The sequence below is a fragment of the Strix aluco genome, chromosome 4, assembly GCF_031877795.1.
Source record: "Strix aluco isolate bStrAlu1 chromosome 4, bStrAlu1.hap1, whole genome shotgun sequence".
Taxonomy (NCBI): Eukaryota; Metazoa; Chordata; class Aves; order Strigiformes; family Strigidae; genus Strix; species Strix aluco.
In genome coordinates this window covers 45402885-45430379 of record NC_133934.1, presented here as the reverse complement: position 1 = coordinate 45430379, position 27495 = coordinate 45402885, and the positions used below count along the sequence as shown (strand labels likewise).

The following is a 27495-nucleotide window of genomic DNA, read 5'->3' as shown; positions in this document are numbered from 1 at the left end:
ATAGCAGCGTGTTATTTGCATAGGAAGCATGATTTAAAAAAAAAAAACAAACAAACAAACAAAAAAAACCAAACCACACAAGTCATGGATTTAGAAGCTTAGGGAACTAAAGATCACATCACTGAATTGGGCCTGGTAAAGGGGAGGAGGGCAGGTATTACACCTCAGTAGGATTAAAAACTTTTATTGGAAAATTATATCTATATTATTAAATTTTTTTCAAGCCCTCTATGGTTTAAACTTCTTGTTAACACAAATTTGTTTTTTAAACCATCTCATCACAAAGCCAACTGCTCTGGCAAAGTCCCGAGACTTGACTACTGTAGTGAGAGTCATTTTACAGGTATCCTAAACCATAAAAATGTACAGTGTTTATGGCAAGTCTTTAAAATTATTTCTCTAATAACTCCTCAAAGTATCATTCTCTGGAGAGTAGCTGAGGTTATTATGCATAGAAGCCTATTTGGTTGTTTTCTGTACAGCTTCACCTAATACTTACATGGTGTGCAGCTCCTCTTCTGCAAATGCCCAGGAGCAGCTTATTTAGTGTCTGACAGCTTCTCCTTATGTTTTAAAATTATTCTAACATCTCTTTGCACCTGTACAAGGTGCCAAATGAATTTTTCTTACCTTTTACTGTTCTTCTGTTAACTACAGCACATTACAATAATTCTTTACTTTTCAGATATATCCCTGTCTTCTCAGGTAAGATCTCTACTTTTTTTTTTTCCTTTCAGAGGTTTTTTCAGCAGCCTTCTGCTGTGCTTTGCCTCTTTGATCTTTTGCCTGTTTTACATCTATAGATGTCTTCCACAGACAGGAGGGTTTTTCTGTGGAGGGTTTTTCCTCAACTTTGGTTTAGTTTCAACTGACAAACATCTTCTCTGAGATGACCAATCTATGCATCTCACCACTGTAAATGACACCATTTCCAAATTGATTAAGCAAGAAAATACTCCTTTACTTTCACTTAATTTACAAAGGTGAATAGATCTAAAATATGCTCATTTTTCAAATAAATTTTACTTTGACTAAGAATAAAAAGTCTTAAATACATTTTTCAAAACCATCAGAGTACTGACCATTCTTGACAAAAACCAAACTGATAAATTATGTCTTGCACTCATGCCAGAGGAGTGTTAACTGCACTCATAGTTAACTACCATTTGCCTTCATCAAACAATAAATAACAGCAGAGGAAATAAAGCAGCAGAAGTGCTTTTATGAACAGACACTAACATACAGCGCATATTGCATCTTCTTAGAGTATTATCATAAGATAATAAGGTAACAAGTGTAAGTCTTCAATATTGCATGAAAACTCAAAAGGTATTTAAGCTAGCTAGTAGTAGTAACTTATTTTCTTTGTTTTCCTCTAGACATCAATATCTACCTCCCCGTCTAATGGTTCGGTTCTCCTTCAAAGATACTTGCTTTTGTATTTAATCACTGAATACAATAGCAACATTAGATGTCAACATATATTTTGAAAAATACATTTTTTCTTTAATTCAGTTTTTATTTTCTACCTATCACTTGAAGTGACATAGTTCACAGTCTTTTCCATGTCAAGCAGTAGTTAACACTTTTTTCTGCTACACCTAGTACATTTTCTTCTATATTACTCCCTGTAGTTCAAGCAGATAGCTAACATGCAAACCTAATTCCCTTGCAGTAGAAAACAAAATTATATATTGAGTCAGGCATATTACTTTGTATATTCTTATTTATAAACAAGGTAATAATAAAAATAACAACACATTTCTTCCACACTGAGGAATAATACTAATAACAACGCATGCAATCTTATTTCCCAGAAGACCATATCTACAATTAATGATGTACTTTCTGTGTGTAGAAATCCCCAAAGCTGCCACTCCAGAGAGCCCTATGTAAAGATTAAAAAAAAAAATCTAGTCTGTTTTCATAATCTCTTACCTCTACACCTGATTTTCATGGTTCTTTGTGGCTTCCCCAGTTCTAACTCTACATGCATTAATGCTTTCCTGCTTTACTCCTTTGTCTATGCCAGGCCCACACAAGTATTTATACACATGCATGAGTCAGACCGGAGCACTACTGAAGTTGAAAAAGACATCTAGCAGAAGAAAACAGTTAGCCTGCTTAAATTGCTTAAATTTCTATCGCCCCTAAGAAGCTATTAGGCCAAATTTCATCCTAGAAGAGTGCTCAAGTGTTTTTTTGTTTGTTGGGGTTTTTTTTGTTTTTTAAATTAGGACTATGTTTTTATTTAGACCAAAGTATTGTCTGCAGGCATTTTCTAGTTTACCTATACTTCTACAGAGTCTGCTTCAGCTGTTAGTACTGTAACCCTTCTTTCTCTGGGTCACTTTGTTCAGCAACTTCTACCAGGTGCCAAGAGATTCCACAAAACAGGATATACAAAGCTCAGAAGTACACAGCATTTACTTGTGAATACATACAAGAGATGCCTAGGTGTAATAAGCAGTATCTAGATGTTAATATGCTCTCCACTCTTGCGTCAGTCATCACTCAGTGGAAACCAACTGATCTCTACTGCTCCTCATAATGGGATAATCCTCAACCTTACTCAGTCATCAACTTCTAATTCGCTGCTTTTTCTCTTACAGTTGAATACCTTTTCTTAGGTATTCTTTAATCTCAGGATTAAAATAACTCACATTTTAATAATTTTCAAAATAGTGCTAAGACTGCAGCACTAAGCCAGACTTACACAACCACTTACAACTCCCAACCACAGCTAGGAGTTGGGGGATCTGCTGTTCAGGTGATCTCATACCCTTACACATTCCACTTCTTCCACCTAGGACGAATCAGATATTTGCTACAAAGTTAACCTAAGTAACCATCATCCACTTCTGAGCATCCATCTTAATTTCATCTCAGCACAAGCAAACAGTGCATACCACCTCCAGATTAGTCTGGCCTCAGTGATGTTGCTGCTGCTTTTTGCAGCATGGAAGAACTCTTCTTTCCACATAACTGAGTGTCAGTGCAGGCAAGAAAGATGACAGCAGCCACACATAGGGGTAACTTTGCACAAATCCAGCATGCAAAGCATGTCAAACTAATAGGCAGAACATTTCAGAAAAATTCCCAAAATTCCCTTAACCATAATTTCCTACTAACCAACACTGAAAATCTTTGCATACACTTCCAGGGGACCTCCAGTGGAGCCAGGCACCTCTGTCACACAGCTTCCTTAGGGCCTGCTACCTCTCCTCTGTCCCATCCTTGGCCACAGAATGAACTCAGAGGGACAAACATTGTTTCCAGAGCAGCAAACATTGTTTCCAGAGCTTCCAAGCCCCCTTTGAGAACTTCACTAACTGATAATTTTTCAAAAGATGTTTCCATTTTGACAGATTGATATTTTCAGACGCACAACAATAAACTCCAGTTTTAAATATGCACTTTAAATGTAATGTTTTATACCTTTTGTTTAAAAAAAAAAAAATCAAAATAAACTCAACAGATATTTTCTTTATCTAAAACAAACTTTGGCATCCTTGCAAATCAGAAAGGTGTTTGTGTATGTGTGCATATATGCATGTGAATATGACTAAGTACTACCTAACATAAATCTTCTAGTCAGAAGTCAGGCCTTTAAACATTCTTGAGTGACAACCAGGTCACAGTTTTCAAATACAAAGGCAACGTACATCTCAATTATACGAGATGAATGGTGAAACACTAGAAGAAATAAAGCATTTGAAGCTGCAAGGCTGCACATACTGAATTCTGCTGGCCAAGCTTATTGCATAGACTAGAGCCTTTATATCATTCCCCTCCCTCTCTGAAGGCCACAAATCACATCCTTGTGCAACCTCCTCCTATCTCAGGAGCCATGCATATGCACCCCATTTCCTTCTATGATCTCCCTTCCCTCACTTTCACGATTTGTCTGAGATGGTTATATCCAAGACATTAAATCACTTCTTTTTTGAGGACATAAAATAAGAGTACGGTTATGCAGATATTAAAGGATACTTTCAAATTGTCATGTGATTACAGCCAAACCATGCGTAAGTTTTTGCAGGATCTGCACTAAAGGCTAAAGAGATTGACTCATTGCACTGGAAAAATTGTGCTCCTTCAGTATATTCTGGAAAGAGTAATTTGATTCTGCTATCTCAAAGTTACAGCTTTAAAAACATAGCTGACTATTCTAGGAGTACTCCCTGGCATGGTATTCTGATATTCCCAAACTGGTAACATACTGAAGTTTTCAGCAGTTTCTGCTTACGTATCTGTTCCAACATACCTATGGTTGTTATGAGTAATCTATAAATAAAAACCTAGATTTTGGGAGCAGGAAAATGAAAGGAGAAATTTGGCAAGAGGTAGAGAGGGGCAGCAAGAAGTTTCCTGCCCACTTTAAAACTACTACAAGAGCTTCAACGTAATTTAGCAACCATCCACAATTCAACTAACTGAGAAGACCTATTAACACCATCTTATTTCACCTTGTTCATACTCCCAAAAGAGCACAACATATTTAAATCCTGTCACTTTAAATGATCTATCTTGGGCAGTGTTAGCATTATCCTCTAATTCGAAGGGAGAAAGTAGGATATTGGAAGGACAGGAATGAAAGTGGGGTACATTGGCAAATTCATTTGGACTTCCTAAAAATAATGACAATTAAGGCTACAAGTTTTTCTAACACTACATGTCAAATTCTCTATCCAGGGAAATCCGCATTAACATCAACATTGTTAAATAAGACCAAAGGTGAGATCTCCTAGGGAGCTTAAGACATTTTTCCATCAAGAGATGATCTTGTTCATCCCTATACTCCTGACCTGTACTCTTGAATTGTTGTGTCCACAGAAGTACTAAGTAGTAAACTGGACTACTCAGTTTATCAATCTAAAAATAAATACCTGCTTAGTACAAACACCTGTCTACTTATTAAAAACCCAGCCTAGATATTCTTTCAACTTGATAGATTTTTCATTATGGGAAAGCAGTGGCCCACACTGCACTGCTACAATATTTAAAAGCTGGACTGCAGGCACAAGTATTTTTTTCAGCACATTGCATTTGTCTGGTGAGACTATGCAGGCTTTTACCTTTCCGAAGGGTTATTCCTTCTGATTGTGAACCGAAAGGCATCTCATCCTACTACAAAGCAAATAGCAGAGATAAGACAAGCATAAATGAGAGGGTTTGCTAGCAATAGAAGCCCTGAAATACATGAAAAATGGAAGGGCAATTTTTTCTATAATAAACCATGTGACCAATTTTCTATGCATTATTTTTCAGCTCAAGTGTATTCTGAAGCATTTATTCATAATGATCATATAATGATGACACTTCCACGTTTCATCCTTGAAGGATAGTGATCTGTAGCCACTACATTTAAAGGCTAAAATTATATGTCTGTCATTATGCTCTAACATAGCACATTGCTTTCTGTTTAGACACATACCAAAATTGCTCAGGATTAAGCTTTAAAAGCTAGATCCCATTATATACTTGGGACAATTTGTGAATATAAATACAGACTTTAAGACCTCAGTGTCGACTGATGGTTATTGTGCTTATGGCTGACTAACTAGCTCTCTTAGGTACTCTATTCAAAGACCATTTCCATTTTCTTGCCTTCTGCCCAAGACATCAGACATTTGCATAAAAAAACATTTGTATGTAGCACTATTTATTAGCCTATACAAACAAGAATTCAGGAGGTACTACCAAATAAAGATTACTCACAGGTATGTTTTGTTGGTTGTTTTTCTTTTTTATTATATTCAAAACAGCACAAGTATCTGATCTCTCTGAGACATATTCAGCTTGCTTAGGCGTTGTTCAGAAAACCTGTAAAACAAACTCTGTTAATTCTTTTGGATAGGGCGTGACTAGAGACTTCTCTCTTTTGTGTTTGTACCTCATATACTATTGTTTCAGAAAATTATTTCCATACCAGAGGAGTGAAGGAAGAAGGACTTTTTAAAGAAAAAAAAAAATCAAGTTTGATTCTGGTTTTGCTGCATACAAAGCAAATTCTAATAAATATTAAGTGATGCAAAATTTCATCCTAAGTAATAAACATCAAGAAAAATATTTCTTTGGGAATAAAAATGTTGAAATTTTTAAGCGCAGCTTCTTATGTGTTATAAAGTGTCTGTTTTACTTGCTGTCTCTGGTTTCTGCAGGATGTTGTAAGTGAAAATAAGTAAATACTTGTCAAGTAGTGTTTTTAATCATCAAGATTACTTGATCATCAAGAGGTACTGTAATTACATTTGGAAGTTATTAAATTTCTTCTTGAGTTTAAAAAAACTACCCTCTTTTATAATCACAACTGTAATGGAATTTGAAATGCAATAATACATGCCAGCAGAATTGAAACAAGTTATGATAGGGAAATTAAATTAATCACTTTAAAGGCAGAGCAGTAAAGTTAAAGCTCCAGATTATTATTTTTTTAATCATTGACAGTCTGACGTGTTAATAATCAGAAAAAAAATATACTACTACAATGATATTGTAGTTTCATCATAAAGATGTATGGATGTTGAATACTTCCAAAACAATATAAAAGATCATCCACTTTCAAAGAATCATAGAGTCGTTTGGGTTGGAAGGGACCTTTAAAGGTCATCTAGTCCAACCCGCACCCTGCAATGAGCAGGGATATCTTCAACTAGATCAGGTGTCTCAGAGCCCCCTCCAACATGACCTTGAATGTTTCCAGTGGTGAGGCATCTACCACCTCTCTGGGTAACCTGTTTCAGTGTTTCACCACTCTCATTGTGAAAAATTTCTTTGTTATAGTAGTCTGAATCTACCCTCTTTCAGTTTAAAACCCATACCCCTTGTCCTATTGCAACAAGCTATACTAAAAAGCCCGTCCCCATCTTTCTTATAAGCCTCCTTGACGTACTGAAAGGCTGCAACAAGGTCTCCTTAGAGCCTTCTCTTCTCCAGGCTGAACAACCCCAACTCTCTCAGCCTGTCCTCACAAGAGAGGCGTTCCATCCCTCTGATAATCCTTGTGGCCCTCCTCTGGACCTGCTTCAACAGGTCCTTATCTTTCAAGATAGTATGGTAAGATACATTATTGTTCAGATCTTCTTGAGATCTTTTGTCTTATTATTAGGTTTTCTCTTCAGCTGAGTCAGAAAACTGATCCCACTGAAAGATGAGCACTGTTATTCTCAGAAGAAACAGACAGGAACATAGCAGAGAGGGGACGGTCACCTTTTCAGTGCATTTTTACATCCACTTAACCGCTCATGAAACTACACAATGAAAACTAAAAAAATGAAAAGGCAGCCAGGCACAGCTCCCATATGACAGCAAAGCCCTGATCTGCTGGCATACTATGTAGAGCAGAACAGCGAATCACCACAGAAAGTGACTTAAGTGTGGATCCCTCCATTCAGTCATTTGTACAGGGAACACAGAGGGCACAGCCATCCTAACAACCACAGGTAAAGTGAAGAAAATGCTAACAGATGCTCCCAAAAATAATTATTTTCTTCATCTCAAGGGGTAATTTAAATTAACATTTTACTTGATACAATGCAATGAAATGAGAGCATCAACATGCTCAGTCGCTTTGATTCAGCAGCCTTGTAGTAACTGCTTAAGCAGTAATTTGTAATTTTCTGTCTGCTGCCGAAACTTAGCATGAGGCAGGCTAAGTTATATTAGTTCAGAACAACCAACAAATATTTGTTTATATATATATACTCACATATATAATCTCTATTGATAATTTAATATTTATAGTTTAAAGTGCATATATTATAGATTATTATATTACATATACATGCACACATTTCTTTATAGTGATACTAAAACTGTTTACTGGAATTAAAACATTAGATTATACTTAAGACCAACTGTATTAAAAAAAAAAATTCTTCCTCGATAGGAAGGGGATTTGCTTCCCAAGATTACTTCTGAAAATTAGAATCTAAGCAAGATGTAAAACATAGCTTCAAAGATTTTCTATGTCTCCTCTTTTATTACATTATAAGCTAGTTCAGAGTCAGTCATGATTATTCTTTGTTTACTCACTTATGTTCTCTATTCTGAGACTGAAACAGAACATCACAACTTAACTGGATTAGTGACTGACCACCTGTAGGAACTCGGCCACTTTTGTAGGTTTTTGGCTCTAAAGAAAAAAGGCGTAAGATTTTAAAAAATGTGGATAGGCCCAGAAATTTGACACAGAAATAAATAATGCTTTCTGGTTATGGCTGCAAAGTTGGGAAACAGTTTGAAAGGAAGACATCCGCATTTCTACAAGCAAGCACCTACTGTTGATGTTTCCAAAACTGCCTTTTTCCAGGGTTTAACCCAAATTAGTGCTAAAATATTCCACGCAAAAATCTTTCAATGCCTGTTGAAAGAGAGTTTGTTTAGGTTTTTTCCTCCAAAAACAGGTTAGAGTTCTTATTTTCAAGTCCCTCTGTGCCTTATTAGATGCATTTGCAATAGTTTTACCTTTAGATTTACTTGGTTTTAATCACAAATTATGAAAAAATTCACCTTTAGAAAATATCATCATCACTGGACAGTGAAACATTCAAAATTCAGGAATGCCAAGGCTAAGTATATCTTTACAGATATACACTTTTTCATCCAGAGATAAAAAAGAAATAAGCTGAGGTTTAAATAGCTTTCAGATTAAAGACTCAGAAGTCCTGCTCATAAGATCTTTAAAAGCAATACTATGAAGTGACAAGATACATAAAGTACGTCATGCAAAGATATGAGTTATCAGCAAAACACCCTTTACCTGAATCTTGATAAAAAGGCAAATCAGATTAGTCTCTAATTTTCAAAAGGAATTAATTTGCTGAAAAGTCAAATCAATATTCTGTATGTGAACAAATCCTATATGTTAAAGTCACATTTCCACCAGTATTCAATGCAAATAAAATTGTTTTATTCCTATTATAAAAATAAGTGTGAAAACATTGGATTCTTCTAGCATTTAAAATTATTTTTAGGTCAATCCTCTCTCAAAGCAATTTTAGATTAATATTTCCATAGAGGACTACAGGAAAAGAAGTCATGGGATTTGGACACATTTCCCATTAATCTTCCAGGAAGATATAAAACTAAATCCCTTATACTTTAAAAATGCTGAGCTAATTTGCTTTTCTCACATCTGATACACAGCGAGTGTCAAGAAGGTATCAGCAGTAGCTCAGTTTCTACCTTCTAGTCCTTTGCCTCACACACCTCTCATGTTAACATTTTTCTTAACACTGCAGAATGACAAGTAAATGTCAAGGAATGCCCAAACCAGAAATATGTATTAGCAAAGTCAAACTAAAACAGAGTCTAAAAAAGATACCGAAGACATTGTAAAGACACTTAACTGTAGTACTCTAAAGACAGATTATGTGTTTTTTGTTTTGCTTATTCATAGAATCCATGAGGAAGTTATTTTCAGTATCACAGGTACATTCTAGTACCCAACAATGTAACATTAAACTGCTGCAAAATATCTTTCTCTATTTGTTTGTAGCTGCTTGAATCAACACAAAGTATATTTTCTTATTGACACTGTACAGTTCTCATTTGTATGTATCCTGCTATAAATTAAATTCAAAGTAAACCTTTTTCAAGATTACACTTTACTAACCAAATTATGTGCAGAAATAACAACAAAAAACATCACTACGTAAAAGCTCATTTCTGTGTTATCCTTAGGTCACACAAACGCATAAAGATGGGTCTTTAAAAGTTTCTAACTGGTTTAGATTCACGAGCATGGGACAAGAGAAACCCGGTGTCTGATCCTGAGTTTCCTCTGAAATGCAAATTGAATTCCTCTCAGGATCCAAAGTTTAATGTTTTCCTGATGTCCATACTAGCCAGATTGATTCTGTCTGAAATTGCTTTTTAAATTGAATCTCCAAATCAATTACAAGGCACAGGAGACACTGACCTAACCTGTGACAAACTAGAATCATCTCTTCTCCAAAAGGACAGTATCTTTATGTTATAATAAAGTCATCTTCCAATGTGTTATATATTCCAGCAAAATGAGTTTGAACTTAATAGGAAATATTTTGCCTAGGAATTCAAAACTTGATAAATGCCATAGCTTTTTACTGGTTTTCCCCTCCTGCTTCTCCAATGGAAGAAATGGTTGATTTGCGTAAGAGATTGTGGGTGACAATATAACGATCTGAATGTCCTATACTATCATGCCCAGACATGCCTCAATTTTGGGGAGTATGATATCCTCTTCCTGCTAAGATCACCAAGTCTTTCTTCTTTCATTACATTGGAATAGTAAAATGAATAGCAAACAGGATTCTCTACTCACAGACAAGAGGGTATCATGACCTACATAACTTACCCAAGGCTGTATTTTCCTCTAGAGTACAGTAATTGTTGATATCACCACTTCATCACCTTATCCTGGAGGGATGGAAATCTTTAATGCCTTAGCAGTTTCAGGGTCAGAATTGTAGTGAGAGCAAAAATCAGGTATATCTTAAATAGAAAGAGAACATAAGGGGTATATACTGGATACACTGCAAAGGAAAAAACAAACAAGCAGTTACCAAAAGCAGAGTATCAGTGCAGGTGGCACTGCACCTCTTTTTGCTAGAGGAAGAGATCTCTGAGTGTCGTGGAGTAAGAAGTAGGAAAAAAATGCAACGTATCCATGTGTTCTCTACCTTGCAGGATGTGTTAACCAAGACCAAAGATTAAGTACATCGCTATGCAGCAAAGTAAAGCAGTGGAGATTGAGAACTGCAGGGTATAATAAGTAAATGCAAAACTATCTGTGAAATAAATGCATCATGGCGAAGAATGTAACCAAGAAATTAAATGCTGATCATGATTTCTGAGAAAAATGCTCACAAAAAAATGTCTCCTCTTTGCACTTTTAATAGTTTGCTTGGATATAAGGAGGAATACTGTTATACAGGACAGCCTAGGAATGGTGGCATCAAGGGTGTGAAGATCCAATAGAAAGGTTAAACAGGTCTTTATAGACTAGGTATACTTTTCACTTGTAAACTGAATACTGTAGAAAGTCTACTTTTGGACAAACTAAAGGATTCAACTGAAAACTCACAAATTGTACTCTTTTCTTTAGCTCTACGTTGAAGAAAATATTTTGTTTTTTCAGACCTCACGTGCATGCAATCTTCACAAAACAGGTTTAAGATTACCTAATTTACATATTAAAAATTGAGTAAAGATTATTAAATACATATAAGAAATGACATTTTTCTTCTCTTTGAAGAAAATCTTACCTGTATCACTTTTTAGAAAAGACAAACCTCTGTGACAACTTATCTGAGATTAAGTAGCAGTTCATTCTTGATGATTAAGAAATTCCTAGATTTTGTTTCTTACTTTCCACAGTAGGAAGCTTGCAGAGTGAAATCTTCCTGTTTAGAACATAATGCAAACAACAGCTTTTGAGACAATATAAACACATTTAGATACTTCATAACCATCACCACTCCCATATTAGTTTCAGCATTTGGTGAAGCAAGCTATTTTATGTCCAGGTACTCACACTACTCAGGTGGGCACAGAAAAGCCAGAGATAGAAATTCTGTTTCCAAGTTCAACAGTAGAGTATGTGACAGTTGCTCACCACTGTCTCTGTGTATAGGTGGCTGGCTTCATGCTAATATATGGCAGGTGTTATGCATAATTTCCATCTATTTTAGACCGCAGTCACACAGAAAATTCTAATAAAGCGTTTTCACAGATCATTACCTAACAAATTAAGAGCATCAAATTCACAGAAAAACCAACAATAATATTCTTCCATAGTTACCACAGATTTCATTTACAGCAAATTAAGACTACCCCACGTTCAGTATCTTTCAAGCAACTGAGATAAAGGAAGAACATTACTCATGCTTTCCAAAATTATATATTTGCCCTGAAAGATAAGCTGTTCTATAAAAGCCTGGTGCTATGCCTACAGTAATAGTTTTATTTGCCTTATCATCCTTGGCAGTGTTTTCCATTTTTTTCACCTGTCACCATACAAGATTCTATTACCAACCATTCTGTGCAGATTCAGCAATCCTTTAAGTCAGCATGTGCATCACTAAATTCACTAGACAAGAATAACTGACTATACCTTCGACTTTCAAAGAAGCAGAAAACAGAACCTGGAAATGGCCAAACATAACCTACAAAATCTGCTTATTTCTATTTTTCATCTGTGTGGTACTAATACACATCCTGTCATGAGTGCCCAGCATGATTCAAAAGGTCTCCACTAAGGCAAAAATTCCTTCTTTAGAGAATGTTTATAAAAATAATTATCAGGGGCTCTCTTGGTTTGTGTTTTGTCAGGTTTTTAAAAAACTTTTTTGGGTACTGTTATTCATTACATCATTCTCAAAATAAATTATACAATACAAAATGTTTTACCACCTAAGAGAAAATGACAGCAACTGAGACTTTCATTAGTATTAGTTCCCAAACAACTAATAAAGGAACAATTCTTCAAATCAGCTTACATCCAGTGAAATGGAAGCAGTCATTATCTTCCACAGCAAGTCCAACTTTTAGCACAGCATGGATATTTTAGATGTAAAAATCTGTAGGATAATGAAAGAGCACAACAGCACAAAAGAAAAGCTAGGCTTCCTGAACACCAGTAATCCAGGCTAGGCTATTCATGCCTTTTAGCATTGAGAGACAAAGGGTCCCTGGTCAGAAGACAGAACTCCAGAAGAATGACAGCAATGACAAGAGTAGTTTAGGTTGGGATGGCTTTCTGAGACCATCTGGTCTACCTCTCCACTCAAAGTGAGACTAACTTGGAAGTTACATCACACAGGCCCTTGTCTAAAGTCAATTTCTGAATCCCTCCAAGACCGTAGATTCCACCATTTCTTGGAGCAATCTGTGGCAGTGTGAACTTCCCCCTCTCCCCACAGCACTTGTCAGAATTTTGCTTTAGGAAATCTCACCTCTAGGAAAAAAGTTCAGCCCCTTCTCACTGCTGACACTTGTCCAAACTGGAGTTAAAAGCCAGCAAAAGTACCAAAGTTGTTGGTTTACAAATGTAAAAGGAATGTTAAGTACGTGATTACAATTTTCATTTTCTCATGTCACCATAGTTACATTTATACAGTCCAATAGTTTACTGTATGTATACTTCTATTTATAAACCTCAGCCATTTGAGAAATTATAGCCAATTCTTCCCCTAAATCTCTGCTTTTCCTCGTCTCTCCCCTCTCTGCCTTTTCACTCATCCCATACCTTAAGCTTCCTAGAGAAAAGTAGCCCATGAAGAAACATTAAATCCCATGGAAGAATAACTAAAAATGTTACAGAAGTGACAGGACTCTACTGCAGGTCTCCAGGCTGAATTTGAAAATAGACATGAGTCATAGAGAAACGATGGCCTTCTATAAAATATTACTTTATTGAAGACTTGCATCTGACCCATTACAGCCCAGAGCCTAGCAACCCCTGATACTTTTGGCACAGACGGAGGGCTGGTGGGAGTCACCTCTGAAAATTCTGTTCTGGACTCAAAACTTTTCCGATGTTGACTTTGCTTTACTCATGTTGAGAGGAAAAAAATAACAAGAAATGCTCTTTTCTTTTGAGGCTTTTACAGACTTCCCAACTCCACCTCAGTGAATGAAAGCAAGCTATTGTAAAGTTCTAACCTCCCAACAATTTAGCAAATCCTAACAATTTGGTAAAAAAAGTGAAAGTTCATAAACATGCCATTGTAGTATTCCTACATCAAATACATTTATTTAGAAGAAAGACAGTATTCAGACACAAGTAGTGAATTACGTTGGTTAATTGAAGGAACATAAATGAATTCATAGGTGAAGTTACTCCACAGGGAAGATATGATGGCATTTTTCCTCCAGTCCGATTCATCTTCGACCCCTGAACAGTGTAATTTTACATTTTTTGTATTCAAAACAGGGTGACTACCCAGCAGAATTGCAAAGTGGTATCTGTACATATGGAAAGTCAAATTCAGAAATTAAAGTTTGGTTGGTTGTTTTTTTTTAAACACAGGGACTAATGTGAACCGTATTCAGTAAGCATTGTAGAAGCTGGGATCCCCCTCTTCTTTCTTCACAGCTGGATATTTCATTGCACAAATCCGCTTCACAAATTTAGCAGGGGTTTTTTGTTTTTTTTCTTTAGTTGTTTTTTTGAGGGGAGGGAAAGAGGGGACAGTTAGATGGTTTTGTTTGTTTTTAAACACAACCTATCAGATATATTCCAATGATTTTACTCAATAGAACGCTGGCTTCAACACCTCTTCTGATATCAGTGTACTAATCCAGCAACCTGCCAACTGCTGACACAGTGGCCATAGTGAAATTCCTGGCAAATAGGTGTTTGCTGGTATTTTCAACTGGCATCAGGATTGAACGCTATCGATAGCCAGAAGGAACAGAGATTTTTAAGCCCTTCTGTCTTTCTGTACCTGTATTAGAAACATGCCTAAGTAGTATCTATGAAAAAAAAAGGCTTATTGCAGTATATGCTGAATATTAAAATTACACCCACCTTAGCAAGTAGTGTGGACCAGCTAACAGAGATCTGCAGAGAAAGTGTTGGTGCTGAGGACCTGATATCTGCACAATTCACATTTCATGGCTTCTATTTTCTGGCTGACTGGCTTTTTAAATTTGGAGTATTCTCTAGAAGGGGTGCATTACACACCAAGTTATTTCAGATTAAAAAGCTCAGCCTGCTTCTAAGTAGCACTGATCAAGGATTGGGCTGATGTGCATTACTGTTCAATTTCCAGAAGCAGAGAAAAATGCAGATGTTGTGCTTCATTTGCCAAGGATCTGTCCCTGTTGTGTCCAGGACTGAACTGGTGTCCCAGACACAAGAGTGCAGTTCAGCAGATGAGTTACTGTAATCCTGTTATAGCATACTGCTCTAACACTTTAATGTAGTAATGTGTTTAATGTAACACAGTAACATAGTAACACAGATTTCTATAAAACAGCTTAACATAAAAATAGCTGGGGCCAAACAAAACCAGCTATTCTTGCCACTAAAACTGTCAGGCCAGTTTTCACAATCTTTACAGTTAAGGCTTTAAAGCCCTGTGGACAAAGAGAGGGACATTTTTCAGAGTTAAAAGATACAAAAGAAGAAAAAGGAATGTCATGGAAACACTGTCAAGCACACCCAGTTTTATCTTTCTTCCCCCAACAGCTAAACTTGCAAACACTTCAGTTCTAATCTCCCCAAATTACTGCAACTTTATACTGCTTTCTCAACAGCAAGCATCCAGCACACTGAACAAGGGTCTGATAGTATCTGTGAAATGCTACTGACTACAAACAGCTATATGAGGAAACTTAATAATCAATGATTACATACAAGATCTTTACTAAAAAAAAAAAAAAAGTGTTACATTAGCTCTATTTTCAAATTAACATGGTGCTACTCTAACAATCTATTGCAATGCTTATTCTTCAGTGTAAGGGACATTGTGTGCAACACACTATTTTGGGCAAGGAAATCAATCCTCCATATATTTCAAACTCAGTAATAATACCTAGCTCTCGAGTAATTTTATAATGAAGAACTAAAGTCGATTCCAAGCAAAGTTCTGCAAGTGTGACCTATACTCACTAAATGCAGAACACCTGCAAAATTTGTTTCAACATAAAAAACAAGCAAGAACATACAAAACCAGTACTGCAGTTAACTACCAAACATTAATAAAATGGCTTAGACCAGAATAAATTTCTGTCAAACTACATTCTGTAACCTAATTTTATATTGGCTTTTGTTACAAAAAAAATGTTGTTGTGGCAAGAGAGGATACACCTTAGTATAACTGAAATCTTAACAGACTAATCAAAGAATTATTATTAGTCCAGATCCAATTATTGCAGAAAAAAAGTGAACATTACTATACATAAAAAAAGGTCTCAATAGTAGTAACAGTTAAAATTGTTGTACATACACTTCCTAGTACCTCACTCCTTTTCCTGGTGTTACGCTTACCCTTCAACCAACCCGTAGGATCTCGAGGCTGATGGCGTGGGTTTGTGCCAGGGACATACAGCAAGTCATCAGCATCCCAAGCCCGAGTATGACACTGGCGGTTTCTTCCTCCTTAATCTATAATTGACTTGGGATCACTTTTATGTTTGATAACACGCTTGTAACATCTTGCTCTTTCTTCACCTGACTGCATGTTCACAATTACATCTGATTTTACTATATATGGTGCATTTTACATGTGTTGCACACATTTTCTCTCCCTATATTCAAAATAAGTTTTGTCTGCAGCCAGGATTGCATTTCCTCAACTGACCACTGGGGAGCAGTTTGCAACCCAGAGGTTTCCCGTGCCAGCCCTGCCCCACAGAGACCTGACATCCCAGGTACTCCTCTACCCTGCACTCTGTGCTGCCACTTCAGGCTTCCGTTATCATGTCAGGTCTCTATTCCTCTACACTATCTTATTCCATTAAAGCCATACATACTGCATGCTACACAGAATAACTACTTTTCACTGCCATCTGTGTAAAAACCTATGTGTATACCATAAAAAAAATTACAAGTAAAACAAATTAATCATACCCACCTGGTCATTTAACAAATTGTTGTTACAGTTAAGCCAAGTAAAAAGAAAGCTGCAGGTCAGTCAAGGGAAGCTCAGACAAACCAAATCTGCTAAGACTCAGTCAGGAGGCTGCAGTGAGTTTACTCACATTGTGACCTATCACTAGCAATGGTAATAGCTTAGATAGCCCTTCTCCTTTCCCCAAAAATATAAGCATTTGCAACAGTCTACAATTGGACATTTTTTTTACTAAGAAAAAAAAAAAAAAATCTGCAGGAACAGTTAAACATTACTGTCTGGAATGTTATTGTTCTGAAACAAGTTTGTTACCACTCCACAGTACGTTTGCCATAAAATCTGAGATCTATACAATCTTCTCAGTTGCACACCTATAAAATAGTAGTTTTAGATATATTAGAGAATACGATTTTTACTTAAGTATATTACAGGAAACTTCAGAAGTCTGAAATTAAAAACATCTAATTGATAAGTTGATCTTCTACAGCTATTGTAGGACACTAAATCTGACAGACTAATTCAGCTGCTGGTCCAAATTCTGGTCTACCTATTCCAGTTATTTAAAAAAAGACCATCCAGCTCCAGTCTTTTAGTTAATATGAAATTAACAAAATACTAGAAGTTGGATTAATAGGACTTTATACCTTATACAAATATTGGCAAACCTAGCTTAAAATCTAGATGTCATATCTTTCCATGCAAGTAGGTTTCAAAATTTGCAGAAATTGAGGAAAATTGTTTATCATAGCAATATACAACCACTCTAAAAGTATTAAAATACCATATACATGACATACCCTCATCACTATTAGACAGTAGTTACATAAACTCTTAAATTTAATACAAAATAGATTTCCACCACTACATACCAGTCTCAAAAAAGTTTTTATTTATCATCCCAAACTAATAGGTATAATAAAAATAAATCATCATTTAATATTGAGTTATTTTTCTCATATAGCTTTCTTTTTTGAAACAGAAAACATATATAGAAAAAAAGTTTTCTATGGATGTCCCACAAAGCATCAAACTCTGTATTTGTTCTACTGTTGCAGAAAAATTAAGCATCTCCAAAATAAGGGGATACAGTCTCAGCAGTCTGTTCTTCCTCCCTTTACACTGCAATGCTCTGTATGCACATTTATAGAAACTTAGTAAGGCCTAAACTGAGAAGGATGGCTATCTGGAGGAGGTGGAGGAGGTGGCGGCGGTGGCAGCAAAAATGGGTATGATGAGTTGTACATGTTCGGGCCTGTCCAAATCATATTCATATTTGAAGGTGGAAGGTGGAATTGATGCACGTCATTAACAGAACCAAAAACTGGAGGAGGAAAGGAATACTGTTGCATCATTGGATTTTCTTTTCTATGAGGTTGTGGAAACACCGGAGATTCCTGATGTATTCTGTTCTCTGAAGAGTATAGCTGTGGCGGTCTTACTTGTGGTCTCAAAAAACCTGGAGGGCCTGATGGAGGAGGAAATGGATCCCTGGAGAACCCTCTGCCACGGTATCCCCTTGAATAACTTGAAGCAGGGTGCTGCATTGACTGATGAAGTCCCTTATTCTCACCTTAAAAAAAAAAAAAAACAACCAAACAAACAACCAAAATACAATCAGACACACACAGTTTTAGTATTCTTTTGGAAAAATTAAGTTTAGTCCTCACAAATCCTTCAAGCTGAAGTCAAGGAAATTTGAAAACTAATCTTATCACAAATAATACCGCAAATAAAACATAAACAACACAATAATACTGGCAAGTCTACTGTTTAGTAATTCATCTTGATTTATTACAGTAGTATAGAAAGGATGATCCTGAAGGTTGCAAATTCAGTCATTAAGAAAAAAATGTCACGTTCTTTCCCTCCAGGCATTTTCATTTGTATTAACGAATCACAGGAACACTCAAACTGTGAGTATTTTCGAAGCTTTGGTTTAAAACAAGATTTAAAAGCAACACATTTTAAAATTGAAGATAAATCAACACTGCATTACACTACAGCAGGGGAGGCAGCGGGTCTGCCTCTAGTCTAACTGAAGAAGAATTTAACCTTGATGAGATTCCAGTGTATCCATGAGAGGCCAGAAAGTCCTCAGAAGTGCCATGGAAACAAGATTAGAGAACTAAGATAAGAAGAACTGTCCTGACAATTCAGGCAAGAAACTATCACCCAATCATGAACTGTTAGTTACTAAAGTAAACCAATCCTGTATGAACACCTACTTTGAAGAAGGTTATAAAAAGGCTTGTTAGAACAATAAAGGTGCTTTTGCAGCCATTTTGGTCATTTCACACAATCTGATGTTTGTCGTGTCCGTCTCTACGGCGACAGAGCGGTATACAGCTTTTTAAATTATTCAACCAAAAAGCAAAATGATTTGTCAGTAGAGAGGCATGAGAGAAGGCAGATAGGAAAATCTGGTTACTGCAAACAGAGCACGGCTGCAAGCACACACCTGGAACAGATCTGTCAACAGTAGGAGAAAGGAAGGTGAAGGCACTATGTATACTATGAAAAACTATACATAGTTTATTAAACTACTATAGGTTTGTTTATCTAATGACTATGTTAGCCAAACAGAGAGGTTCTCAGTGGGCTACACAAGTAACAGTTAAAGGAGTATTTATATGCCATGGGTGAGGAAGAGCTTCCTTTTCAGACAAAGGAATAAATGCCCTATCCAACCAAGACTTGTGTCTTCTCTCTGATTGTCAAAAAAATGGGTTTCCAAAAATTGCATATGGCCTTCCTCTATCTTCTCCCTGCACTCAAAGGCTTAAGCTGAACTTGGGCCTCAATAACCCCTGCAATAAGCAAGCTCTAAATTCCAAAAGGTGGCATCTGTTCTATATCCTCACTGTGTGTCAGCTGACGCTGTTGTAAGAGCCTCTGAATCTCCTCTGACAAGTGTCCTGTTCCTATACTACTTCCTTTCCACAGTTTAATGGAAAACACCTTCATTTTCCTTTTAAAAAAAAATAAGGAACATAGCAACAAATTCACAAATATAACTTTGTAAAACACAGAAATACTGATTAACTGTATGAAAGCTCAATCATTAAGACAGATAACATTGTGTATGTCAAACTCTGTTTAACAGATAAAAGCATTCTCCCATAACATTCACTCACTTGATACATTTGTTTCTGATTTGAGTTTCTTCCTTCCTTGACTTTGAGGCTTCTTTTTCTTCTGTTTTGCCTCTCTTTCTTTTTCATCATCACTGAAATCCAAGGCCTGGTTAAAAAAAAAAAAAGAGAACGAAGCCATATAAAGACTGCAGAGAACTTTAGTTCTAGCAATAATTCATTATCTAGGAAACAATCCATCCTGCAGTCAGCTTAGAAGAATCTTAAAGCTGCACTTTCCTATTTTGCATTCAAAGAGCTATCGTGTTCAGCTGGCTTCTCAACACAATCAAAAACTTAACGCTTCACAAATTTCTCATAAGGCAGTTATACAATACTCAGTTATTCCTTCTAATTTTCCTGAACACAAATTTTTGATTGCCTAGATGTTAGTAAGAAAAAAATTGGGAATCTCTGAGGGCGATGGCTAGTTATTGCCAAGAAAAAGCTTTCAAAAGGCAAACTGCAGACTAGATAAATTAAAATATGGATTTTTAAAACAAATTAAAATTAACTTGGTGACCAACACTTAGCACAGTCAAACTACATTAAAAATATCTCTAGTCTACATTTATATTTAATAACATTGTTCCCGTTAAACTTCCAACAGCAATGTTATTCCAAAGGAATATTCAACTTCGGAGAATGATGTCACTTACAATACATTCAGTATCACTGAAACATTCTGTTCCTGTTACACAAAGTTTTGCTACCTTTCAAATCCTAGCTTACATTTAGGATGAGGAAGTCATTAGTGACAGGAAAGCATAATTAGTTCCCTGAAAAACAGCTTGCTCATATGACTTACAGGGGTAGGGTTTGTTCCCACTCTCCCCTTCCCAATTCTGAAAGGAAGGGTTTTGCTGCTTACTGATATATTTCTATAGTATATACAGAGCATGGATCTCAAAAACACTGCACTAAAACAGTGCTAAAAAGCCACATAAAAATTACTTCTGAATACAACTATCTCCTCGTCTACATACCTGGATTACATTTTTACTCAGAAAAAGCCACAAAGAATACAAGATAATATATACCATGGAGTAAAATGTTTCACCAACTCCTGCTTTTTCTAAGGACTTCAATACACCATCCTTCACTAGAGCAGAAATAACAAACAACAGGTACCTTCTATTTCTAGCTAATTTCCATGTAACATTCCATAATAGCCAGCTCAGAGAAATCACAGTTACCTGCTCCTTTTAGCTTTGCAGCATACAGATCACACTTTGTCATCCTATGACCCCAAAGACAAGGCCAAGAGAGATTGTATTACTGAGTGGACAGTTAAGCTGGGCTAATTATGAGCCTGTCAGAAAACAAACACTTACCATATACCTTAAAGTAGCAATCATAAAAGGGCCTAAGATGGATTAATTTAACATTCAAACAAAAATAAAGCTTCACTGTATCACAAAAAGAACTGACTCCAGCAATTGCATGCAGTTTACCATGGGAACTGGCCAGAGAAGTTACAGAACCAACTACTAGCTGAGGGCTCGAAAAGAGTCTAGCTGTAAGAGACAATTTCAAGCATCAGTAGCATAAAATTTAATCTGCACCCTTGTCAACAGCTATTAGCTTCACAGCAAAAGCTACTTTCTATCAGCTCATCAGCTGTCACAGTTTGAATATCTTAGTGTAAACTGCAACTGCTACAACTACCCAGAGATTATTCTAGTTCAGGACTACGAGATGGTACATGTGGCATTTTTCTCCAAAATAGAGCACACAGACATATCACAAAGTCAGAACAGCCACGGAAACAAAGGTGTCATAACAAGCAATCAAGTTTGCCCATCCTCGCCATCACTGATTTTGTTCAAGCTTCATTCCTTCCTACAGTGAGGAACCTGAAGTTCTTCCTGTACTTTCAGATTCTAACCTGAAGGTAACAGTATCATCATTAAAATTAAGAAACATTGTAACAAAAACAACCCAAACAACTTTGAAAAAAAGCAATGAATCTCTATCTGCAGAAGATCTGACTGCTTGACTGTATTTAGCCAAGTTTTAAAGTTACTTAGGTTCCTACAAATTCAGATTACACATTTACAAGCTTATCTCCTGAACAGCTTTCAAAATATGACTAAAACAAAAAAAGAGCTCACCATTAGCCAATAAGCACATTTTCTGTCATTATCACTAGAAAATTGTTCAACAAAGGAAAGTTAAGACTAGCCAAAAGTTTCTAAGCATGCAGTCTTTCAAAGCTCTATTCATCACATACCCACAGTCCAATTCTATGCAACACTTCTGATTCTCAAATGATCTTTTGTGAGATGATGTCTCCCGGAGAAAGGAAGGCCATTTACAGTCAGACCTGACAGACAGCATTGTTTGAGAGAACTTACTGCTCTGCTCAGTTTTGTTTGTGGGAAGAAAAAAAACATATTTCAAAATGCATCATTCCATCCATAGCGGGAAAAGAAACATTCTGGGTTGAGACTGATATATCACTACAGGACCTATCTTCAACCACAGAAAAGTCCATCACAACATTTCTCCTTCAAACCAGAACAAACAGTGTGGGATAAGGACTGTGAATGTAAAAATTGATACAGTCCCTCACAGCATGATACTGTCCCTCACAACATCCTTCTGGACAAGTTGTCCAACTGTGGACAATTGTGGCAAGGTAAAACAGAGAGCTGCAGTGAAAGAACAAGGACAAAAATTCCATAGCAGAAGCAAAGCTGTTAGGCAAGGTAAAAGCACTGCTACTCAAAGTTGAACATTCAGGTTGCAATACATGCTCTTGAAGGACTAGAGGAACTGAAGACAAAGATATACAATTTTCCAATTGCAAAAAGCAAGGAGAAAAAGACAGCTAGCACACTCTACACCGACTGTGTGTGAGACCTCTCCAAGAAACCTTCTTTTCAATGAAGAGGTACATCCAACTCGTTTGTGTAAAAAATAAGCTTGCTAATTAGTTACTCTGCACAGAAATTTTTCTACACGTATCTTGTGTAATCAAAAATAATAATAATTAAAAATATGTAATTACTTCAGGTGGTGGTTCTTGGTCGTTCTTCCAAGATGCATCTGAACCTTTTTCTCTGAAAGAAAAAAAAAACAAAACAAACCACAAATCAGACAATGAAGATGGAAGAAAGATTGTGTAAGCAGGCTATGAAACATCTCTTGTTTGAATCACGTAGTAGCAACATATTCCAGGTTAGAAATAATTTGCAAGAACTGTATTGTAGCAAATAGGCTATCAGGTATTTCTTCAAGGTATCAGATCTCCTACACCAGGAGCTGCCCGTTTTAAAAAACGCATTTGTTTTTTAATGTTGTTTCTAAGGGAATAGTAATGTATTGTCACGATCCAGACCCAGAGAGTCACAACAGTTCTGTGATGCCCTTGGGTTAAATTAAAGTGAAATGACACCAAACGACCTGTTAAAATGCTTTACTTGTGGTAGAAAACAATTTAAACTTGAAAAAGGTTAATAAGCAATGTAGTCTCTTATAAACCTGTAAGAAAGAAAAGAAAGGAGAGGAAAGAAAAAGAAAGGAGAGAAAGAGAGTCAAAGAAATCCGGATCACCACCCCTGGATCCAGCGATGTGTCAGGTCCAGTAATGTTGGGTGGTGGGTGCACACACAACAAAGTTTCTGGCCCCTTTTAAATTCATCTTCTCAGCTGATTAGCATACTACACGAGGAGGGGCAGGTATTCCACAAACTCATTTCCATGAGAGACGAGGAAAAAGGTGGAGCATGGGTTCCAACTGAGTCGGTGGTCATACTCGCCCTGTCCAGCTTTGTTTTCTCCTCTGTTCCCAGAGATTTTTGCTGACTTCATGCTTCTTATCGGTCATCCCAGAGGCGATCACCTCTTATCTGTTCTTGTTACCACTTCAATGGCGGAGGCGCAAAGTCATTAGCAAGGCAAGCCTGGTGTCTGGCTTGCACAACAGAGCCACAAAGTATGGGGTTCAGCCGTATTTGTGCTTGAGGGGAAACACCTGGTTTCACTCAGTCCAGTTTTCCCCCTTTTGAGGCTTATCTAAGGAGTTTGTCAATGCAACTGCAAGGGAGTGGGGGGTGCATCCTTCGATACACTCCTGCTTCCTTGGGTGACATTCCTTAGACTAATGCAAAGGCCACAGCTTGTCCTTGAGGTTTTCTGTGTCGATGAATGTTTGAGGCATCACTTCCTTCAGTTCCTTACATGTATGTGTCAACTTCAGACTTCACTACATATGCCACTTGAAAAATCTTCCTATTCTGAGTCTGAACATATCACACGGCTAATATTAAGCTTTGATCAATATTCTCTCAACACACCCTTTTGAATTTAAAATGAGGTAGTTCACTGCAACTTTCTTATGCTGACTAACTGCTGACTACAGTGACAAGCTTGCTGCTTCTTCTGGTTTCAGAACACATGTCGCCAGTTAAAAAGGAACTGGTCTAGTAGGACATGGGCTTTAAGTGTAACTATAGCGAAGTGAATTCGGAACCAAAAAACCCTCTAAGCTTGGCTTATAATTTTATTAAGACAGGATTAGCTAGATAATTAGGTTTCATCTTCTATTTTGCTGTAAATATAAAATTAATAAGCAAGGTAAAAGATGCTTAAGGAAGAGAAAACTCAATTGTCTTGCCCGACAAGCACCAAAATTAATTTGAAGTGGTGTCATTTATTCCACCCAACACTAAGAACTTCACTAAAAATCAAGTCATTTCTTTGATTAGCAACAAATTTGTGGTACAATTTTAAATTATGCTGTTAAAAGTCTATGGAAGGTTTTTCCACGCTATGTTTTGGTCTGAAATGTCAAGACACAATCCTTATCTATGCAGACAAACTATATGAAATAATGCAATACTGAAAATTCTTACTTGCAAAATGGAACCATACAGTTAATAACATCAACGTGTTCAGTGTGAAATGCCTTCAATCAGTGCTCTAATATGTATTCATCAAATCAGCAACAATTAAGCAGCAATAGCTACATCAAATACATAAGCACATCAAATACATAAGCATCAGCTCTAGCTAGCCTGGACTTATGAGGCCCTTAGTCAAAGGCTGCCCATGAGAACACTGGCAAGTCATCTGGCAGTACTTTTGTGCCTCAACTCCTAACCATAAAACTGAAGCTCAATCTCTACCTATTACTAGAAAACCATAAAGACACGCCACCTTTGTGATTATGAGCAAATCATATTAGCAAGCAAGCCATTTTAAAGTTCAATTAGAAGAAAATGTTAAGGGAGAAAAGGAAGATAAGGGCTCTATATGAGTAATTTCTTGGTTGCAGAAAACTCTCTACCTATGCAAAGATGAAAAGTAACACTTTCATTTTTTTATTATGAACCAACTTCTTTGTTTCTCCCTCTCATCTTGTTATTTCGGGACAATACGTGCCTGCCAAAAATACCAGAGCATGCAAGAAACTCCAAGACCTGTTGTCATTAGGCGGTATGTAGTACCACTGACTGCAAAATTTAAGCCTTGTAAATTCTTCAGGCAGCTTATCTCCCTCTCCCAAGGCAGCCTTCCTCATTTCAGTGAAACACAAAACACTTTTCATGCTCTGAGATACTTAATAATCTTCTGCAAAGAACAAGATAGGAATTCTTTGATTTCTGATACTGTAAGACCTAGAAGTCTAACAGAAGGTGACTCAACGGAATCATGAAAATACATGAGCTTTTTTAGAATTACTTTGTGTTTCAGGCAATACAACACAGATCTATTTTTAGCAACAAAGTACTTTGCATTCAGGAAGTTTTACACTAAATTTTCATTTATTTTGCTATAAAGTGTAAGGCTTATTCATAGCACTGCAACTTCATACAATGCAAGCAGATTGCATTCTAGGTTTTTTAAAAAAGCTTCAAACTTAAGGTTTCTTTCAGATCTTAATCCTGATTCCTTTCCTTTTCAAAGTACCATCACAGTTTTGAGTAGCAGTTCTAAAACGTTAAGCCTATAGTACTCCAGTCAGACTGGTCTCCACACAGTCAAACTAACAAAAACCAGAAAATCACTGGTCATCAAACTGTCAATCTGCTAAGGTCCAAAAGCCTTCTTGTGAAGCACTGACCGAAGCTCAACTTTTCTCCTATCCACAACATCATGGTTTCTTTATAGAGACATTACAGCACAGGTCAGAAATCAAAATTCTTTATCCTTTTTCAGTGATACTTACTTTGTGAAAAAGCAGCTTCAACAAACAGTACCAATTGCCTCACAAAAGCTTAAGAAACTTTACTGACAAAACTCAGAAATAAAATAGTTTCAGTGAAATGTAACTTAAATCACATTATTCAGAAATTATGGTTTAGGCCAGATTACACAGCTGTTCACAGAATCATCTAGGTTAGAAAAGACCTTGAAGATCATCTACTCCAACCATTAACCTAACACTGACAGTTCCCAACTACACCATATCCCCAAGCACTATGTCAACCCGACTCTTAAAAACCTCCAGGGATGGGGACTCCACCACTGCCCTGGGCAGCCCATTCTAACACCTAACAACCCGTTCTGTAAAGAAATGCTTCCTAATATCCAGTCTAAACCTTCCCTGGTGCAACTTGAGGCCATTCCCTCTTCTCCTATCACTTGTTACTTGGTTAAACAGACTCATCCCCAGCTCTCTGCAACCTCCTTTCAGGTAGTTGTAGAGGGCGATGAGGTCTCCCCTCAGCCTCCTCTTCTCCAGACTAAACAACCCCAGTTCCCTCAGCCGCTCCTCGTACGACATGTGCTCCAGACCCTTCACCAGCTTCGTTGCCCTTCTCTGGACAACACTGTCCTTTTTGTAGTGAGGGGCCCAAAACTGAACACAGTAATCGAGGTGCAGCCTCACCAGTGCTGAGTACAGGGGTAAGATCACTTCCCTGTCCCTGCTGGCCACACTATTTCTGATACAAGCCAGGATGCCATTGGCCTTCTTGGCCACCTGGGCACAAATGTTCACACATGTCTTACGCACTCTTCAACTCCACTGGTAAGTCATTAAAGTCTGAAACATCTTACCTAGTGTTTTGTACCACATGAGATAGTAAAGTACTACCAAAAGACAAATAGTTCCCAAAACTACTTGCAAAGCATGTAGCCAACTAAGCATCTGAGATGTGAGACTCATGTTTTAGTATGGCACACAGTTACTGATGCAGCAAGCACATGATTAAAGCACGACAAAGTCTCTGCAGTTACTGCGCTAAGCAACAAAGTTTAATGGAACAAATCAAAGACCAGCTGGCATCAAAATGCTGCAGAAAAACAAACAAGCAGCAGAGTGAGAGTGTGATGATCTATTTTGATCTTCACTGAAAGGAAAAAATATGCTTGCTGCTTCTACAGAAATGGAAAAAAAACCCCAAAAAACCGAAAAACTCCTGCAGGCCTTGATCACCCATGCATGACTAAAGAAAAAATTATTCGATATGAATACTGGCAGAGTTGCAATTAATGCAGACACCAATACTATTGGCTATAGTAAAAAAATTTGCAAGTCAGATGAGAACTAGTTCTAATAAACAGACTACATCAATTGTATGACAAAGGATTTTTTTAACCTATAGTTATTTCAGACAATTATTCATCAATAATTGGAACATTAAAGTCTAGCAGTCATTTATTATGCTTTATTTCTCATTCTGTATCTTTGAGTACACTATCTTTAAATGGCAACAAGTCCTATTCATACATGCTACTTTCCTCAGGCAGACTGGGATACACAAACACTAGAAGTTTCTGAACATCATACTACATTGCCACTCAGATTGCCTCTCTCAAATTTACAGCAGGTGATTTTCATATAGAAT

At 36.8% G+C, this 27495-nt stretch overlaps 1 protein-coding gene and 1 long non-coding RNA gene across 3 annotated transcripts in view; both read right to left on the bottom strand.

Moving 5' to 3' along the window:
* Positions 1–5071: 5071 nt before the first annotated feature.
* On the bottom strand, positions 5072–10552 carry LOC141922273 (uncharacterized). Its single transcript, XR_012622932.1, has 3 exons — positions 10343–10552; positions 5722–5826; positions 5072–5130 (listed from the first exon to the last, which is right to left on the bottom strand). It is a non-coding gene; the product is annotated as an uncharacterized LOC141922273 (long non-coding RNA).
* Positions 10553–17431: 6879 nt separating this feature from the next.
* Positions 17432–27495, bottom strand: part of NAF1 (nuclear assembly factor 1 ribonucleoprotein) — a 28291-nt gene continuing 18227 nt past the window's right edge. The window contains exons 6-9 of one of the 2 annotated variants that reach the window (XM_074822911.1): positions 22710–22761; positions 21930–22057; positions 19700–19805; positions 17764–18135 (exon numbers count right to left, since the gene is read on the bottom strand). In XM_074822911.1, the coding sequence (XP_074679012.1) occupies positions 18013–18135; positions 19700–19805; positions 21930–22057; positions 22710–22761 (409 nt within the window). In that variant the 3' untranslated portion in view covers positions 17764–18012. Of the gene's footprint in view, positions 18136–19699; positions 19806–21929; positions 22058–22709; positions 22762–27495 lie in introns of both variants that reach the window. The other variant, XM_074822910.1, reaches the window with a different exon arrangement.